The 21,751-nt window shown below is 44.6% G+C and overlaps 1 protein-coding gene across 2 annotated transcripts in view; it reads right to left on the reverse strand.

The window, feature by feature from the left end:
- Positions 1-21,751, reverse strand: part of PTPN11 (protein tyrosine phosphatase non-receptor type 11) — a 56,669-nt gene that overhangs the window by 30,297 nt on the left and 4,621 nt on the right. For both annotated transcript variants that reach the window (XM_069960757.1, XM_069960756.1), the window contains exons 2-4: positions 9,337-9,459; positions 6,969-7,163; positions 5,642-5,834 (exon numbers count right to left, since the gene is read on the reverse strand). In XM_069960757.1, the coding sequence (XP_069816858.1) occupies positions 5,642-5,834; positions 6,969-7,163; positions 9,337-9,459 (511 nt within the window). The remainder of the gene's footprint in view (positions 1-5,641; positions 5,835-6,968; positions 7,164-9,336; positions 9,460-21,751) is intronic.

Below are 21,751 nucleotides of genomic sequence, written 5' to 3' on the forward strand. Positions count from 1 at the left end.
AAGCGGTCGTGTGTCAAACCCCTATGGCCTCTGTGTGCCTACCCCTGGCTCTTTGCACCCCTCTCCATAGGCTTGTATGGGCAGCTGTAACACAATACTCCAGTGTGCTAATCTACCTGGAGATGGACTTGACCAGTTTTTAGAATAAATGGAGGGTTTAGGAAAGGAGGGTATGAAAAATTCTAATAAAAGGGAGAAAGCAGCAAGTTTCTCTGATGAGATATATTATGAAAAGTTTTATATATTCACCCGTGCTACTGATTTTTGCAAAATTTTCTGAAAACACAATCTGAGAATAGTTAGGGAAAGATCAGGAGCAACATGAAAAAAATTACTGAGAGAGTAGTAAATGTTTGGTGCAAACTTTCAGCAGATGTGGTTGGTAAATCCAAAGTGAATATAAGCGAGATTGGGATACACATCTAACTATCCGAAGATAAAAAAGAGAAATGAAAAGGCCAGACTAGATGGATTAGGTGGTCTTTTTCTGCTGACAATCTTCTATATTTCTATGTAACTACAAAAACTATGAGAAAATATGAGCAGAGTGTGTGGATAATGTGATATACATACAGCTCTTACCTTACGGCAATCCAGAGTTCACTTAAAGTAAAAAACTTTCATGTATATCTATGGGTGTCTGGTAGCGGAGACCCCGGCCGAAAGCTAGAATACGCTCTGCCCCTTCATCTCCGCTATAATGGCTAATACCAGCAGTGTAAGTTATAATGGAAGCCTATGGCACTTCTGTATACCGGAAGCTCCATAGGCTTACATTATAACTTACACCAATGGTATTAGCCATTATAGTGGAGATGAAGGGTGTGTGCTGCCCCTTAGTTCTAGCCAAACAACCTAGCGGGCAGCCGACCTCTTATTTCAATCTGGTGTAACGGAGAAAACAGGTGACAGCTTCTATCCAAGTATCCTGTCAGGGCCCTAGTACACAGAACGATAATCGGCTGCTTATCAGGCCGAGTCGGCCAATTTTTGCTCCCTGTAATCGAGACAACGATCATCGGCTGAGGCCTAGTTTACATATATCCGGCGGCGTTTCCCTACGGTGCAGTAGAAAATCACCGGAGTGAAACGCATCTCTGAATTGTTCCCATTGTTTTTAATGGGACATTTCCGATGATACGTTCTCACAATAATGCCGCCGGACAGTTGGACTGACCGCATGTCAGAACGCTAGGCTAGGCTATCCGGCACCGCATCTATTAAAGTCTATGGAGCGCCGGAGGCATGCAGTGTGCGGACGCATGCATTATGCATCCTCTGGTGATCCAAACAGATATCCCTGTCCCTGCCCCCCAGCTCCTATACAGGGGCAGAACCATTTAGAACAGGTGTGGGGAACCTTGCCTCTCTAGCTGTTGCAAAACTGCAACTCTCATCTTGTCTGGGATACCCATGCATAATGGGAGTTGTAGTTTTGCAACAGCTAGAGAGCCAAGGTTCCCTACCCCTGCTATAGGAGATGTCCCCATGCACAGTAGAGGACTCCCATGTAAGTTGTACACGATATTATATCTCCTATCTGGTGATGCCCCCCTTTATGCTGTATTGGGAAAAAACCTGATGACAACTAATGGAATAAACGTATGGCAACTGATATTAACTGATTGTTTTTACTGAAAAAATTATAGAAAACCTGACAACTGGTGTATTTTTTACCATCAATTGTGATATCAGTTGTAGTCAGTTTCTTCCCAAAAAACGGAAACGGATGCAACTTATATATGTAAACTAGGCCTGATCGTGTCTTTAGGTCCAGACCTAAAATCATCGACCGCCGACCGCACGTCCCTACATGTAATAGCTATGTGTAGTAACCACTGAATAAACTGTTATACACGCTCTCAGTCTTCTTCTGCCCTCTGCTCGCTTCCTGGTGCTGTGGCGTTCCTGGCCAGGGATTGGCTGAGCGGCCTGTTAGTTCAGACAGGCTGTTCTGAAGCTACAGCTGCGGTGCCAGGAAGCAAGCAGAGGGCTGAAAAAGACTGAGAGCGCAGAGAGGCGATATATAACAGTTTAGGGCAAGGGCTGCCATTTATATATTATATATATATATATATATATATATATATATATATATATATATATATATATATATATATATATATATATATATACACACACACATACACGAAACGATAATTGGCCAGATCGTACGATTTACGATGTCGGAGTAACGATTTTTTTTTTCATAACGATCAGCATTTATACGGTACGGTATATCGTACGGAAAATTCGTTTTGCGATCCTTAAGCCTATCTCACACATTGGTTAAATCGGCGAACGACTGTTCACACGGAACGATCTGCGAATTTTTTGTGAACGACGATTTGATAACATGTTGAAAGATCAAAATGAACGATTTCTCGTTCGTCGTTTGATCGTTCGCTGCTATACACGTACGATTATTGTTTGAATTCGATCGTTATCGCGCGATAATCGTTATGTGTAAACGCACCATAATAGGCTCCGTAGATGAGCACCAATCTAGTAGATTGGCACTGGTTCACATTATTGATCAGGGCGTCTAATAGGAGCCATAGTTTCCCTTACAGTCCCCATCACTCTATCTCCTAGACACAGTATATCCATTGCAGCAGACATTTCACTAGGAGCGCATCCCGCTGTGTTCCTCGGTCTCTGGAGCGCAGGATCCTTCCTCCGGATACCATTCTCTAGGGCCTGCCAGATCAGCTACAGAGCATGACAGACAGAACTAGGACATGAGAAACATTGTAGACAGAAAAATCTCTGCTGACGTCCTCCTTCCCGGCAATACCTCAAGGACAGACTCTACAGATGAAGGTTTACCGCAGACGGCTCGGCATTTTTCATCTGATTAAATCACTTTCTTTTGCAGTTCCCTATTAAATTGTAATGCAGACCAGTGTTATGAGGACGGTCTCCCATACAAGCAGCTCAGAGGAACGCTGATTCATACAATAAAAGCAGAAAGCGCTTTGTCACATACACGCAGCAACGTTACAAAGGAAAACAATGAAATGCACTTTCTTATTTGCAAAATCAGCCAATGGGTGACAACCGATTGTACATTATGCAGTAGTCAGAGAGGGACGTCCGACGCACTTGGATTAGACTGACCTATTTTTCATTTGACGCACCTACAGGCACATCAATGGCTTAAAGATTCATATAGCTTCATATGCATAAGGCTTTAACCCCTTCCAGACCGAGCCCATTGATGTCCGGATGTCCGGGTCAAATTAATGCAATGTTCCTCCCCGCCTTCTAAGAGCCACAGCGCTTCTATTTTTCTATCTACAGGGCTGGTTGAGGTGTAATTTTTTGTGATTTTGTGATTTCATGATCTCTACTTTTTATTAATATCACATTGGTGTAACAAAAAAAAAAAAAAAAAAAAAATCTGCAATCCTGGTGTTTTTTGTTCCTTTTCGTTTACGCCATTTACCATGCAGGAACAGTAATGTTATATTTTAATAGATCAGACAGTTCCACATGCTATGATATATAATAGGTTTATTTTATTTAATATTTTTATAATGGGCACGGAGGGTAAAGCGACTCTGTACCCACAATCTGACCCCCCCAAACCACTTGTACCTTCGGATAGCTGCTGTTAATTCAAGATCTGTCCTGGGGTCCATTTGGCGGTCGATGCAGTTATTGTCCTAAAAAACAACTTTTAAACTTGCAGCCCTGTGTCAAGTTGGCGTGGCCTAGAGTACCCATGTCCTAGGATTGCGGCACCCCTCAGTCCCTCCTCATCATTAGGAATTCTCCTATTCATCACCTGTGTGAACACGGCATATGAGCTGGATAGTTAGGGCACCTGTGCAGTGTTCAGACAGGTGATGAATAGGAAAAATTCTGCCCAGGGGCATTCCTAATGATGAGGAGGGCATTGCTGCGGGGGTCCCGAACACTCAGTGACTGGACAAGCTCCTACCTTAAACGCACATTGTAGGATTAATAAATAATTATTTTGCATTTTATTGCATGAATAAGGATTTCATCACCAATCAGTAAGAATTCTGCCTCTCACAGAGCTGTTAGTCTCTCTGTAAGAAGCTCCTCCTACTCTGCCCTCATTACCTGCACCTGACCGAACGCATTACCTGTATAAACAACACCTGTCCACGCACTTAATGAATCACACTCCAACCTCTCCACCACAGGCAAGACCAAACAGCTGCCTAAGGACACCAGGGACAAAATTGTAGACCTGCACAAGGCTGGAATGGGCTACTGGACAATTGGCAAGCAGCTTGGTGAGAAGGGAACAACTGTTGGCACAATTAGAAAATGGAAGAAACACAAAATTACTGTGAATCTTCCCTGCTCTGGGGCTCTATGCAATATCTCACCTTCAGGGGTAGGGATGATTCTGAAAAAGGTCCAAAATCAGTACATAGCTGTGTTGGAGAAGCCATAGCCATCACTATTACTGGCCTGGTGACTAGTATGTAGTGAAAATGGTAGCCAATAATAAGTGAACCTATACAAAATCAGGAATTACACAAAAACATAAAGGTAAAGGAAGATAAACATTGTGTGACTGCTATAGAGAGGACCCCATCCTCAGATTACACCATCGCCAAAGGTGCAAAAGACACTATAGCATATGGACAGGATATGGCACAAAGGTTTGATATGTGGGAAACCCAGAAGTGTATCCCCACCTGGAAGAATGATGGCTGACTGCTTCCTAGTTTGGGACTGAAGGACCAATCACTGTGTTATACCTGAAGCCTATGGCGGCCATGTCTGACACAGGGAAATAGCAGCCATGGTCCAGACTAGACACAACAAGGTAACAGTACTTTGCCTGGATTGATCGCCCCAACGGCCGACCCAGCTGTATTAGCACCATATCTGCTTTCACAACACCAATCTAATATTGAGTAACTTTTAAAACCCTTTAAGTTGCTTGGAATAGGACTGCACAGTGGAGTGTATGAGAATACCGGGTACTCAGGGTAGCATAAACTAGTGACAGAGAAGCTGAGCAGGATGATGTATCACTTACATTGTTCTGTGCAGCTGATCCAGAGATCTCCTCCTGAATAACATGGACAATAAGTAGTCCTCTCCATTATGTGCATGAGCTCAGTAGTCCTCGATATTTATGAGAAGCAGAAAACTCCGCCCCCAGCTGCTTATCTATCCATGCTGTGTATAGGCAGTCAACTGGAGGGCAGGGGGAGGGGTGTTGCTAGAATCCTATTCTCCTGCATATTAGGAGAACGGCATAAACCTAGTGACTGATTCCCTTTAACGAGTGTCCCCAAGAATGATTGTTCCTAATAAACAGGGCAAAGGATCAGTGGACGATCAGTAGTTTGTTGGCCAATCACATCTTTGTGTGGCCAATAAGATCATAGCTATCGGCCAACACTGCCCTGTGTAAACATTGGATGTGTGATCAGATAACTCAGAATGTAAAGAGCCACATGACTGACCGGCTTTCTGCAGCCCGATGGCCGTCTTATATAATAGGATGGACGTTAAGAATTCTGCAGCCTCCACTAAACTGTACTCACTACCTCGCACAACTTTACCAAAGACATATCTGAAAACAATGTTACTTCTGTTTCATCACATATCAATAAATAAAAGCAAAGAGTTTCTCAAGACGGATTACCTGGCACCTTATCATGACATGTGTCACTTTGGACTTGCCATCGTTGCTCTCTCCTTTGTCGTCACCCGTGCGAACAGACAAGACAAAATCTCCAGGGTGACTCTGGCTCTCACGCACCAGAAAGCTTCCATGTTTGCCCTTCTCAGTTAGTAACTTCTCAGCCTCCTTCCCGGAGAGATGGCCGTGAAACCACCTAAAAGCACAAACACAAAAGGCCATACAATGCAGTACTGTGCGATACAATGCAGTACTGTGCGATACATTGCAGTACCTCTGTAGTCACTTACCTCTCCTTGCATCCACGGTGAGCAGCAGGATCGGCCTTAGGACCCCTACCGAAATCATTTCCCCCCAAGTTTTGATGACGTCACGACTCGGGGAAAAATGTCTGTCCCAACTGATGGACTGGCCGCTCAGCATCCCGCTCCAATCACTGACTAGCTGAGCGGCCAGTCCAACAGCTACATTGTGAGGTGGACAACCTAGAGATTCCGGTGCTCTCGCTGCAGGCACGGGGAGAGCTAAGTTGGTACTTGTCATCATTCCCCCCTCCCTTGCAGGCTGCTGGCTTTTAGAAATCTCTTTTAACATTTAGAGGGGTAGTTCACAAAAAAAATTCTTTCCCATAAACTGATGCTCTAAAGTGCCAGAGATTTGTAATTTACTACTAGTAAAAAGTGTTTCAATACTTATCAGCTGCTGTATGTCCTGCAGGAAGTGGTGTATTCTCACCAGTCTGACACAGTGCTCTCTGCTGCCACCTCTGTCCAAGTCAGGAAATGTCCAGAGCAAGAGTGTTTTTTATGGGGATTTGCCACTGCTATGGACAGTTCCTCACCTGGACAGAGGTAGCAGCAGAGAGCACTCTGTCAGACTCTAACGAATACACCACTTCCTGCAGGACATACAGCAAAAGATAAGTACTAGAGGATTTTTTAAATAGAAGTAATATACAAATCTCTGGCACTTGCAGGGACCAGATGATTTGAAAGATAAAAAATTTTGGTGAAGACTACCTTTAAAGCATTATCGCCCGACAGGTATACTTTCCACAGCTGTCTTCAATATCGCAGCTCTGAGACAGGACTGCAGCCACTGATTGGCTGAGAGGCAAAAGAGAAGACAGAAGACTGCAGGGGTAAGTATAATTACCTGTACTCCTCCCCATCAGACCACAGTCTCACCCCCCGGGGGGGCTAACTTAACCCCCTAGGAGCCAGGCTGTCACCTTCCTATTACCCAGGTACCCTCGAGCACTTGCTCATCTCTAATGACACAAAGTTTAGTAGTCACTGATCTCTGCATCATGTAATTGAAGTCTTCTCACCTCTCAGATGTGGGATCGGCACAGTTCAAAGGATATTTCAGCTCAATAACATCTCCGTTTTTTTCCTTGAGTTGTCCATGGTGTTCCATGTAATACTGAACCAACTCAGCAAGAGTGGCAAACTTCTCCCCTCCGTACAAATCATAGTAATCCCCGGTGTTCTGGATCTTGATGTGGGTGACGGCTCCGTTCCTCCTAAAATTAGAAGTCACCATTTACTGTGCGACGTTGGTTTTTATTCCGATAATTATCTATGAGTGAGGGCTCTATTACAAGGCCGATACGGGCGAATATTGCTTAGTGTAATAAAAACAACGATCAGCTGAGGAGCTGATCATCAGCTGATCGCTGTCTTTCAATATTTGAAAAAAACTCATCAGACACGCAGTGCAGACACTGTAAAGGAAATACAAAAGCTATACTTACCTCTCCACGCTACCGGTGTCCTGCTGCTTTCTCCCCACTCACAGCAGCCACTGCTGACACATCTCTGAAGTGACAGGCCGCTCAGCCAATCACTTCAGAGATGTGTCAGAAGTGTCAGTGGTGACTGCAGTGAGTGGGGAGAAACCACCAGGACTGGGGAGCCTAAAGAGGTAAGTATAGCTTTATTATTTTCTATACATGCAGTAAGGGCTGTATGGACATCTCTAATATACACATATACATAAAAGATTGTCAGCAGAGTCAGCCCCCCCCCCCCCAGCTCCATCTAGTCGTCCTATTTGTATTCCCTTCTTAGTATCTTAGGATAGATATATGTATATACCAGGCAGGATTACATTTACTTATTGTAGATTTACCAACCACATCTGCTGGAAGTTAGTTAAAAGTATCTACTACTCTTTCAGTAAAAAAATATTTTCTCACGTTGCTTCTGATCTTTTCCCCAGTAACCTCTCACTGTCTCCTCTTGTTCTTGAGTTCAATTGTTTTCTAAAAACACTTCCCTCCTGACCCTTATTTAATCCTGTAACATATATAAAAGGTTTCCATCATGTCCTCCCTTTCCCTTCTTCCTCCTGTAACATATATAAAGGTTCCCATCATGTCCCCCTTTCCATTCTTCCTCCTGTAACATATATAAAGGTTCCCATCATGTCCCTCCTTTCCCTTCTTCCTCCTGTAACATATATAAAGGTTTCCATCATGTCCCTCCCTTTCCCTTCTTCCCTCCTGTTACATATATAAAGGTTTCCATCATGTCCCTCCTTTCCCTTCTTCCTCCTGTAACATATATAAAGGTTTCCATCATGTCCCTCCCTTTCCCTTCTTCCCTCCTGTTACATATATAAAGGTTTCCATCATGTCCCCCCTTTCCCTTCTTCCTCCTGTAACATATATAAAGGTTTCCATCATGTCCCCCCCTTTCCCTTCTTCCTCCTGTAACATATATAAAGGTTTCCATCAAGTCCTCCCTTTTCCTTCTTCCTCCTGTAACATATATAAAGGTTTCCATCATGTCCCCCCTTTCCCTACTTCCTCCTGTAACATATATAAAGGTTTCCATCATGCCCCCCTCCCTTTCCCTTCTTCCTCCTGTAACATATATAAAGGTTTCCATCATGTCCCCCCTTTCCCTTCTTCCTCCTGTAACATATATAAAGGTTTCCATCATGTCCCCCCTTTCCCTTCTTCCTCCTGTAACATATATAAAGGTTTCCATCATGTCCTCCCTTTCCCTTCTTCCTCCTGTAACATATATAAAGGTTTCCATCATGTCCCTTTCCCTTCTTCCTCCTGTAACATATATAAAGGTTTCCATCATGTCCTCCCTTTCCCTTCTTCCTCCTGTAACATATATAAAGGTTTCCATCATGTCCTCCCTTTCCCTTCTTCCTCCTGTAACATATATAAAGGTTTCCATCATGTCCCTCCTTTCCCTTCTTCCTCCTGTAACATATATAAAGGTTTCCATCATGTCCTCCCTTTCCCTTCTTCCTCCTGTAACACATATAAAGGTTTCCATCATGTCCCCCCTTTCCCTTATTCCTCCAGACTTTGCAGAGTAAAATCTTAAAGTCTTTCCTGATATGTTTGCCTGCCTCACACCCTCCATGTTGCTTTGTGCCACCTGCATAAGGCCAGGGCTGTACATAAACCAGGCTGTGCCCAAGGGGTTACTTACGTGGAGTACAGAAGAAAAGCTTAAAGGGGCTGTCTCATGAAGAAAATCTCTTTAAGTGGGAGCCGGCTGATTATGATGATTCCAGCTTCTCTAACCCCGGGTGATTGGCGGTTATCACAACCTACAGCTGGTAATATATTTTCCCTGCAGTGGCCGGGATATGGACAGGGGACGTGTGTGAGTGACAACCCCTGCAGAACGGACCTCCTGTTATACAAGACAAAGTCATCAAGTCCTTACCTGACGGAGAGTGTGAAGTCACCGGGGTTACTCTTGCTGGGCCGAGCCAAAAAGCTACCGTCCACACCGCGGGTCAAGAGAAGATTTTCTGCTTCGACACCTGTGATATTCGGGTGGAACCATCTGCGGCAGAAGGAAACGCAACAGAATTCATTATAATGTGTCAGCAATAAAGCAACGTGAGACCAACAGGACAAGCAGCACCTATGAGGACTGTAAGACGTCTGTGCAACAAGTCTAAAGCCGTCTAAGAAGCCATAGTGTTCCTGCACAATAAAAGCTCATTTTTCTGAAAATCACAAATCTTTTCATGAGTTGAAGTCGGTTTAGGACCCCAGCTGCATGTACTTACTGGTTTAGACAGTAACATAGATTTGTATTTTACTTCTATTAAAAAATCTCCAGTCTTCCAGTACGTATCAGCTGCTGTATGTCCTGCAGGAAGTGGTGTATTCTCTCCAGTCTGACACAGTGCTCTCTGCTGCCACTTCTGTCCATGTCAGGAACTGTCCAGAGTAATAACAAATCCCCATAGAAAACCTCTCCTGCTCTGGACAGTTCCTGACATGGACAGAGGAGGCAGCAGAGAGCACTGTGTCAGACTGGAGAGAATACACCACTTTCTGCAGGACATACAGAAGCTGATAAGTGCTGGAAGACTAGAGATTTTTAAATAGAAGTAAAATTACAAATCTATATAACTTTCTAAAACTGGTTGATTTGAAAGAAAGACTTTCGCTGGATAGCCCCTTTAAATCCCCAGTCACGTTTTTAAAGGGTCCAAACATTGACCTGCTGGGATGGGAGAGAGAAGCCAGTAACTTCTGAGACTGAGCTACTTTGCAAATGTTCCCACCCAAATAATGGCGTAATATGACCCCAGCGACACAGCAAGAAGTAACCCCCGCCCCGCAGTATATACGGCAGAGTCATCCACCACCAGACATCGAGCCTCTATTCTCCAGCAATTTCATCCAAATGTCTAGAATTCTCTTGGCTAGTGGAGGGTAGCCTTACATGTAGCTGTATATGTACATAAGTGTTTCTCATACATGTATATATGTGGTATATATCATAGATGTATACGTATAGATGTGGTATATATCATAGATGTATACGTATAGATGTGGTATATATCATAGATGTATACGTATAGATGTGGTATATATCATAGATGTATACGTATAGATGTGGTATATATCATAGATGTATACGTATAGATGTGGTATATATCATAGATGTATACGTATAGATGTGGTATATATCATAGATGTATACGTATAGATGTGGTATATATCATAGATGTATACGTATAGATGTGGTATATATCATAGATGTATACGTATAGATGTGGTATATATCATAGATGTATACGTATAGATGTGGTATATATCATAGATGTATACGTATAGATGTGGTATATATCATAGATGTATACGTATAGATGTGGTATATATCATAGATGTATATGTATAGATGTGGTATATATCATAGATGTTTATGTATAGATGTGGTATATATCATAGATGTATATGTATAGATGTGGTATATATCATAGATGTATACGTATATATGTGGTATATATCATAGATGTATATGTATAGATGTGGTATATATCATAGATGTATACGTATAGATGTGGTATATATCATAGATGTATATGTATAGATGTGGTATATATCAGATGTATACGTATAGATGTGGTATATATCATAGATGTATACGTATAGATGTGGTATATATCATAGATGTTTATGTATAGATGTGGTATATATCATAGATGTATATGTATAGATGTAGATCTCATAGAATTATGTATATAGATAGATCTACATGTATATATGTGCTTCTCATAGATGTATATATATAGTATGTAGTTATGACAGATGTATACGTATAGTATGTAGATATCACAGAGGTATATGTATATATGTGCTTCTCATAGATGTATATATATATATATAGTATGTAGATATCACAGATGTATACGTATAGTATGTAGATATCACAGAGGTATATGTATATATGTGCTTCTCATAGATGTATCTGTAGATCTCATACATGTATATGTAAATAGTGTTTGTAGATATCATAGACGCTGAGCTCCCTCTAGTGGAGAAATACCAGGATTGCTGCTGTCTGAGAGAATTGGTCAGCTCTCTACCAGATACAGCAGAGCTGCTGGGGGGATAACACTAATGGTGCGTTTACACAGGCAGATTTATCTGTCAGATTTTTTAAGCCAAACACAGGAACAGACCAAAAACAGGGAACAGGTCATAAAGGAAAGACTGAAGGCCCTATTCCACGGGTCGTTTAGAGGAGCAATATCGTTCGTATTCGGCCGATATCGGCCGCTACGAACGATATTCGTCCCGTGGAATAGAGTGCAACGATCAGCCGACATCGTTCATGTCAGCTGATCGTTGCAGTCGCTTGTTTTTCAACATGTTGAAAAACAAGCGACTGATATAGCAGCGATCTGCTGCCGTCGCTCCGTTGAATAGGAGCATCGGCAGCAGACGCTGCTGTATCCTATGGGCTGCCCGGACGATCAGCGATCCCCCGGGCAGCCCCCCCAGCAGCTCCCCGCCGCCCCTCCCGCACTCACCCGCTCGCTGACGGTGCGTTGAATAGCGGCAGCAGCGAGCGGGGAACGAGGAGCAAACGAGCGCTAATAGCGCTCGTTTGCTCCTCCAAACGACTCGTGGAATAGGGGCATAAGATTTCTCTTCTTTTCAAATCCATTCCTGTCTTTGGCTTCCAAAATCTGTCAGATAAATCTGCCTGTGTAAACACACCATAAGGTCCCTATTCCACCGGACGATTATCGTTTGCATAATCGTTAAAGATTAACGATCTCAAACGACCGCTATTGCAAAAGACCTGAAAACGTTCACTCATTTCCATGGAACGATAATCGTTACTTATGATCGTAATTGCGATCGTTTTTCTTCGCTATTTATTCGATTGCGTTCGTATCTATTGCGAACGACCGGACAATGTCTTATTCAATGCGAACGATTTGCAAACGTTTTTGCGAACGAGCAACGATAAAAATAGGTCCAGGTCTTATAAAGCGATCAACGATTTCTTGTGCAGTTGTTAATTGTTAACTGCATTTCAACCGAACGATTATCGTTTAGATTCAAACGATTTAACGATAATCTGAACGATAATAGTCTGGTGGAATAGGGCCCTTACTATATCTAAAATTGTCTTTCGCATTACCAGTTCAGGTGCAGGATTCACCAAAATAATGCGTTGACTGTTTTTCTTGCTAAGAAGTGAAGAAAAGCGACTTTTCTCTGCACATTCATCAACTGTCACGTGAAGAAGGAAGCGGTTCTATCCCGTTAACCCGTCACCGCTCCTGACCTGACCGCTAAAGCCAATGAGATCGTTCCGGAACATCCTGCCTTATAGCGCTGTGATTGGACAGAGGTGGCAGCAGAGAGATTAAAATAATACACCACTTCCTATAGGACATACAGCAGCTGATAAGTACTAGAATATTTTATTTTAAACAGAAGTCATTTACAAATCTGTATAACTTTCTGTCACCAGTTAATTTACTTTTAGGGTAGCTTCACACAAACCGTATTGCAGCGGATTTGATCTAAATAACTGAACGGAACGTCCGGTCTCTGAAATGATCATCCTGGCTGGTACTGCAGTAACGGCCGGATGATCTTTTCAGCAGGTACTCCCCACTGCTCACTATGAAGCGAGCGGCCGGAGCTGCACGCCGCACAGTGTGCACTGACAGGGTTTCTGCGGCCGCTATTCAATAAATAGCGGCTGCAGAAAACTGACATGTTAGTTGTTTGTGGCGCAGCGAGAGATCCTGGCCAGAGCGGATACCCTGTGGATACCCCCCGCCGGGATTTTAGGCAGCAATGGACGTAAATTTCCGTACAAATCACAGCCGTTGTTAAACAGTAGTGGTCTTACGAAAATATACTGTGAGTGAACATAGCCTAAGGGTACAAACACACTGGGTGTATCCGCAGCGGATTTCTCATTGACTTCCCGCTGTGAGTATGTCAGCAGAGCGTATACATCACCTGCTCCCCGTTCCGGCTTGCTTTGTGGGTTCCAGGCTGCCCCAAAGCAAGCCGCAACGGGTCACAGCAACATAATCATTCAGCAGCCTGGGAATAAAGGCGTCAGGTCAGCAGTCCTAAATATTCAAACCCCCAAAAAATTAAGGTTGGCCACACACTGACAGCTAGCTCTCCGGAGTCCTCCATACATATAGCTGCCAGCCACACACTGACAGCTAGCTCTCCGGAGTCCTCCATACACATATAGCTGCCAGCCACACACTGACAGCTAGCTCTCCGGAGTCCTCTATACATATAGCTGCCAGCCACACACTGACAGCTAGCTCTCCGGAGTCCTCCATACACATGCATGTGCAAGCCGCTGCCAGACAACTTATTTCCGAAAGAACAACAACATAGTCAGGAGGCCCCATGCATATTAAATGTTAGAACTGGCCAACAATCTAACGTGTACAGACGGCTTATAAGGGACGTCCGGGGACCAGAAGACCTCTGAAGCCTTCTGCTCCCTGGCGCTCACTTCTGGCCATTCCACATCAAAGAGGTAAGTATACCAGGACGTGGAGGGGGTAGGTGCCTGCAAGACAAGTCATGGGAGCCAGAGTTACTGCATAAGGCTGGGTTCACACTACGTATATTTCAGTCAGTATTGTTGTTCTCATATTGCAACCAAAACCAGGAGTGGATTAAAAACACAGAAAGGCTCTGTTCACACAATGTTGAAATTGAGTGGATGGCCGCCATTTAATGGCAAATATTTGATGTTATTTTAGAACATAGATTATATTGAAATAATGGCCGTAATTTACTGTTATATGGCGGCCATCCGCTCAATTTCAACATTGTGTGAACAGATCCTTCCTATGTTTTTAATCCACTCCTGGTTTTGGTTGCAATATGAGGACCACAATACTGACTGAAATATACGTAGTGTGAACCCAGCCTAAAATTGTATTCATTTCTGTTCATATTGATCACAAAAATGGCAAAAACCACAACACCACACCCAAAGAGAAGATGCAGGTCATATAGCAGCTGATAAGTACTGGAAAAACACTGGAGATTTTTTTAATAGAAATAAATTACCAATCTTTATAACTTTCTAAAACGTTAATTTGAAAAAAAAAAATGTATTTTATTTTTATGCTGCTGTATGTGTGTGTGTGTATATATATATATTTATCATTAACACCAGAGTAATACAGTATATCTTTACTATGTTTCTCCCAGTAGCGGCAGCCACTTCCTCTATATAGACACAATGACAAGTAACAGTGACCTGACCACAGACAGGAAAGGCTGTGGAGGTTCGGCCTCGTAGCAGGATGACACCCTCTGCGGGGGGGCCGCATGAAACGGTCGCTTCTCCCACAATAGAGAGAAATACCAAAAACTTGGCGGTAACAGCAAACTGGGTGTAATGTGACCTCAGCTGACAGAGAAGCTATGGGACACCCACACCAAGTACAACACAGCAATACATGACCCTCTACTAACACCGAGATGGGGTGGTGGGGTGGGGGGGGTCCTTATCGGCAGAGAACGGACAGGGAGCTGGTTCCATCCAGCGGCTGATCTCTTCTGCTCTTTAGGACGTGTTCCCACATTGGTTGCACGTCGCCTGGTCTGTACAATGTGATCAGTATTACCCGGTCCGGCGGGGGGTTATAATAAAGAATGACGCTCAATCTGTGCATTTTCTCTGCAGTTCTCAAACCTGTCACCAACACAATGCCATCTAATCTATCCCCATCATGTTAGAGAGCAGGAAGAGCGGAGAAGAATGATATATATTTTCATGGGAAAAGATTCTGTATAACCCGTAACCTGCTGATGGAAATCCCTGCTCATTCTCTGGTAAGGAGTCCAGAGGGCGGAGTTACTTAATGGACTGGACTCTTTACCATAGAAACATCAGAGATGTCAATCAATAAATTACAAGTTACACTGAATCATTTTCCTAGTTATATTTCTCTATAACATGATGCTGATAGATTAGGTAGAAGTGTCATGGTAACAGGTTCCCTTTAAAGTGTCACTGTGAATTATTTTTTTGCAGAAACCAATAGTCCAGGTGATTTTAGGAAACTTTGTCATTGGGTTTATTAGCCAAAAAATGCATTTTTATCATGAAAAAGCAGTTTGAAGCCCCCCCCCCCCACTGTCTTCATTGTTCTCCTATGGAGAGAGCTAAATAAAAGACCAAAACAGGACAACAAAGAGTTAATCTACAAATACCTCACCCTCTATCTCCTCTGACAGTCACCACTGACCTCTCTGAGCTCTGATTCCAGCTGTCACCCAGCTCCGTGCCTGTAATGGTGCGTTTACACGAAACGATAATTGGTCGATCGTACGATTAACGATATCAGAGTAACGATTTTTTTCATAACGATCAGCGTTTACACAGTACGACATATCGTACGGAAAATTGTTTTGCGATCGCTTAAGCCTATGTCGCACATTGGTTAAATCGGCGAACGACTGTTCACACGAAACGATCTGCGAATTTTTTGCGAACAACGAACGACAATTTGATAACAAGTTGAAAGATCAAAATGAACGATTTCTCGTTCGTCGTTTGATCGTTCACTGCGTTTACACATATGATTATCATTCGAATTTGACCGTTATCGCGCAAATTCGCACGATAATCGTTACGTGTAAATGCACCTTAATCCTCTGTTATCAGCTTTCTGCTGTCGGCTAACTCCCCCCTCCCCTTTCCCTAGAACAGACTGGGTACGTCTGATGCAACAAGTCACATTTTCCAGATTTTTTTCAGAGGATGGAAAAGAAGAGGAAGGAGGGGGGGGGGGGCCTGGGGAAAGGCTTTTTAAATGCAGATAATGGCATATTTGGCTAATAAACCCAATTACAAAGTTTCTTAAAATTGCCTGGACTAGTGATTTCAGCAAAAAAAAAAAAAAAAAAAAAATACGACAGTGACTCTTTAAAGCAGGGCTGTGGAGTCGGTAAGCCGCAGCTCCAACTCCGACTCCTGAATTTAACCAGGACCGACTCAGACTCCTGCTCCTTGATGAATGGCCGGTCATATACCAGGGGAGTTATCTATCACACTGGCTCGCAGCTTCTCCCTAATGTCCTACATGATCCTGGGGCGACTTCTGAGGGAATATATACTGTATATACAGCAGCTTCTCCTGTGTGTGCAGTGGATGCAGCCAGTCTCCAGCCTCCATGTCCTGAACTACTCACAACTAGACTAGATGGAGCAGGGGGGCTTTTCCTGCTGACAATATTCTATGTTTCTGACTAATTATTCACCATACACACAGAAACACTGCTAACAATGCCAGATCCCTGTGATATAGAGGTCAGCCATAGTGATATAGAGAGGGGTCACATATAGTGATATAGAGAGGGGGGTCACACATAGTGATATAGAGGGGTCACACATAGTGATATAGAGAGGGGGTCACACATAGTGATATAGAGAGGGGGGTCACACAGTGATATAGAGGGGTCACACATAGTGATATAGAGAGGGGGGTCACACATAGTGATATAGAGGGGTCACACATAGTGATATAGAGAGGTCACACATAGTGATATAGAGAGGGGTCACACATAGTGATATAGAGAGGGGTCACACATAGTGATATAGAGAGGGGTCACACAGTGATATAGAGGGGGGTCACACATAGTGATATAGAGAGGGGTCACACAGTGATATACAGGCGGTCACACATAGTGATATAGAGAGGGGTCACACATAGTGATATAGAGGGGGGTCACACATAGTGATATAGAGAGAGGGGTCACACAGTGATATAGAGGGGTCACACAGTGATATAGAGGGGTCACACATAGTGATATAGAGAGAGGGGTCACACAGTGATATAGAGGGGTCACACAGTGATATAGAGAGGGGTCACACATAGTGATATAGAGAGGTCACACATAGTGATATAGAGAGGGGTCACACATAGTGATATAGAGAGGGGTCACACATAGTGATATAGAGGGGTCAAACATAGTGATATAGAAAAGTCACACATAGTGATAGAGGTGTCACTGTGGGTGTGGGGGCGCACGCACGCACACACACACACACACACACCTGCAGCCATAGAACACTGAAGAAAAACACCACATTGAGGACAGAGGTTACAGCTACACTACTTATGTCTCCTCCTCCTCCTCCTCCTCTATATCCCTTACCATCCTTATCCAATAGGGCCAGTGTCCTATTACTGATATATCCCCCGACCACCCTTATCCAATAGGGCCAGTGTCCTATTACTGATATATCCCCCGACCACCCTTATGTAATAGGGCCAGTGTCCTATTACTTATATATCCCCCGACCACCTTTATGTAATAGGGCCAGTGTCCTATTACTGATATATTCCCCGACCACCCTTACCCAATAGGGCCAGTGTCCTATTACTGATATGTTCCCCGACCACCCTTATGTAATAGGGCCAGTGTCCTATTACTGATATATTCCCCGAACACCCTTATGTAATAGGGCCAGTGTCCTATTACTGATATATTCCCCGACCACCCTAATGTAATAGGACCAGTGTCCTATTACTGATATATTCCCCGACCACCCTTATGTAATAGGGCCAGTGTCCTATTACTGATATTTTCCCCGACCACCCTTATGTAATAGGGCCAGTAGGGCTGGGCGATTAATCGAATTAATTCGATTAATTCGCCCAGAAGGTTAGAATCGATTTGATTTTTTGTGAAAATCGTAAATTCGATTTTCACAAAAAATCATTGCGGGCAGAGAAGGGCAGAGAAGCGCGGAGAGTCAGTCGGGCGGGCGGACGGGAGGTGCAGGTGCTGGGCGGGAGATGGAGGGCGGGCAGCACTGCGTGGAGGTGCCGGCCGGGCATGAGGTGCAGGTTACGGCCGGCGGGAAGTGAGGGGGCGGCGCTGCGTGGAGGTGCCGGGCGGGCGGGAAGTGCGGCGAGGTGCAGGTCGGTCGGCAGTCCCCCAGAGCCGCGACCGACCTTCCCCAGCTGTACACATAGCGTTCCGTTCCCCTACCGGCCACACATGCAGGTCCCGGTCTCTGCAGGAGGCTGCAGGGACTGTAGTGGTGATAGCGTCGCTGCCATTACTGGAGCTGTACAGCAGGATCTTCACCCCTGATCCCGCTGTACAGCTCCAGTAATGGCAGCGACGCTATCACCACTACAGTCCCTGCAGCCTCCTGCAGAGACCGGGACCTGCATGTGTGGCCGGGGTGAGGGGAGGAGGGCTATGTGTACTCCTTTCCCAATCATTCCCAGCTGCCCCAGCCCCCCTCCATCTCCCCCAGTCGCCCTCCATCACCCCCAGTCCCCCTTCAGTCACCCCCAGTCGCCCTCCATCACCCCCAGTCGCCCTCCATCACGCCCAGTCGCCCTCCATCACCCCCAGTCCCCCTTCAGTCATCCCTAGTCCCCCTTCAGTCATCCCCAGTCCCCCTCCATCACCCCCAGTCGCCCTCCATCACCCCCAGTCCCCCTTCAGTCACCCCCAGTCGCCCTCCATCACCCCCAGTCGCCCTCCATCACCCCCAGTCCCCCTTCAGTCACCCCCAGTCGCCCTCCATCACCCCCAGTCGCCCTCCATCACCCCCAGTCCCCCTTCAGTCACCCCCAGTCACCCTCCATCACCCCCAGTCCCCCTTCAGTCACCCCCAGTCGCCCTCCATCACCCCCACTCCTCCTTCAGTCACCCCCAGTCGCCCTCCATCACCCCCACTCCTCCTTCAGTCGCCCTCCGTCACCCCCAGTCGCCCTCCATCCCCCCTAGCTGCCCATCTATACCTGTACTACTACAGCCCTCATCTGTACCTGTACTACCACACCCCTCATCTATACCTGTACTACTACTACACCCCTCATCTTTACCTGTACTACCACACCCCTCATCTATACCTGTACTACCACACCCCTCATCTATACCTGTACTACCACACCCCTCATCTATACCTGTACTACTACACCCCTCATCTATACCTGTACTACTACACCCCTCATCTTTACCTGTACTACTACTACTACACCCCTTATCCACTATACCTCCACTACTAAACACACAAAGAAGATCTCCTATACTATATGGGGGCCCAGAATGGCACACAGGGGGCTTGTCTACTACAGGGGAGCACTGTTACAGTGAGAAGCAATACAGTTGTCTCAAATGTCATTAAAATAGTATCTGATGCTGCAAGGACAAAACTATTCTGTTTATTTAGCAAAAAGGAAAAAAAAAATCGAGATTTAAATCGAGAATCGTCCAAAATTAAAAAAAAAAAAAAAAAAAAAAAATCGAGATTTTATTTTTTGGCCATATCGCCCAGCTCTAAGGGCCAGTGTCCTATTACTGATATATTCCCCGACCACCCTTATGTAATAGGGCCAGTGTCCTATTACTGATATATTCCCCGACCACCCTTATGTAATAGGGCCAGTGTCCTATTACTGATATATTCCCCGACCACCCTTATGTAATAGGGCCAGTGTCCTATTACTGATATATTCCCCGACCACCCTTATGTAATAGGGCCAGTGTCCTATTACTGATATATTCCCCGACCACCCTTATGTAATAGGGCCAGTGTCCTATTACTGATATATTCCCCGACCACCCTTATGTAATAGGGCCAGTGTCCTATTACTGATATATTCCCCGACCACCCTTATGTAATAGAGCCAGTGTCCTATTACTTATATATTCCCCGACAACCCTTATGTAATAGGACCAGTGTCCTATTACTTATATATTCCCCGACCACCCTTATGTAATAGGGCCAGTGTCCTATTACTGATATATTCCCCGACCACCCTTATGTAATAGGGCCAGTGTCCTATTACTGATATATTCCCCGACCACCCTTATGTAATAGGGCCAGTGTCCTATTAGAATGTTGCTTATAATATATATTGATGGGCAAAACTTATAAAATTCATACCAAAACTCAATTCTAAATTGTTCTAAGATTTTTTTTTAAAGCTGGAGTCGGAGTCGGTTCCTTTTTGCCGACTCTAACTCAGACTCCAGCCAAAACCAGTTCCGACTCCACAGGCCTGCTTTAAAGTGTCGCTGTTGTTACAAATAACTTTTGACACGTCATAGAGACATGATAGAGACATGATAGAGACATGACAAAAGGTCTGAGTGTTCACACCTGTACCGATCAGGAGAAGGCCGTGCTGCAGCACATCATTCTCCTTCATGGAACTATTATCGTTCGAAAAATCGTTAAATCGTTCAGCTTTGAATGATAATCGTTTAGTGTAATAGACAACGATTAAACGACCAATGAGAAACCTATTTTTATCATTGATCACTCGCAAATCGTTCGCATGTAATAAGACGTCGTACGGTCATTCGCAGTAGCGGCAAACGCAATATCGACGACAGGACGACCGCAATAACTATCATCGTTCCGTGCAATTGGGTAAACGATTTCATGTTGTAGCGGTTGTTTGAGTTCGTTGATCGTCGAAAAATCGATTAGTGTAGTAGTACCCTAAGTTAGAAAAAAAGAATTGGACTTATAATGGAGCTCTATAGAGTGGACTCAGAGCGGAGAGCGGACGTGCTGCAACCCATCTTCTCCCGCCTCGTTCTCCTGATCGGTACAGGTGGGAACATTCAGACCGAATTCACTTTAGACTTTCATCAGCTGAAACCACTAGTCTAGCGGGTACACTGCCCCCCGGTCAGCCATGCAGCTTACCCCCTCCCATAGAGAATGCAGGAACGCTAAACTGTGCAGAACGTTCCTGGGTACGAGGAGGACGGCCGGGGGGGGGGCAGTAGTTATAACTGACAGCCGGACGATCATTGGGCCGTCAGTCGGGGGTGTATGGGGACTATGGCAGTTCTCCCCCACACTGCCATAGGATGCCTGGACAGCTGGACTCACTGGAAACCAATAGACACTACTGGATATGGCCTCTTATTTTTTTTCACTGCAATATTGAAGCCCAGACATCTAGTGTCCGACCCGATCTATCAGCATCTACACCAGGACAGCGACGTCATTCAGCACGTCTCCAGTCACTGACAGCAAGTAGAGATCTTAGAACCCAGTGATTTGTAATTGACGTCTGTTAAAAAAAATATCCTCAAGTCTTCCAGTATTTATCAGCTGCTGTATGTCCTGCAGGAAGTGGTCTATTCTTTCCAGTTTGAAGAGCTGGGGAGGTTTTCTTTGGAGATTTGCTGCTGCTCTGGACAGTTCCTGACATGGACAGAGGTGGCAGCAGAGAGCACTGTGTCAGACTGGAAAGAATACACCACTTCCTGCAGGACATACAGCAGCTGATAAGTACTGGAAGACTTGAGATGTTTTAATAGAAGTAAATTACAGA

This window comes from Dendropsophus ebraccatus, chromosome 3, assembly GCF_027789765.1.
Source record: "Dendropsophus ebraccatus isolate aDenEbr1 chromosome 3, aDenEbr1.pat, whole genome shotgun sequence".
In the NCBI taxonomy this organism is placed as follows: domain Eukaryota; kingdom Metazoa; phylum Chordata; class Amphibia; order Anura; family Hylidae; genus Dendropsophus; species Dendropsophus ebraccatus.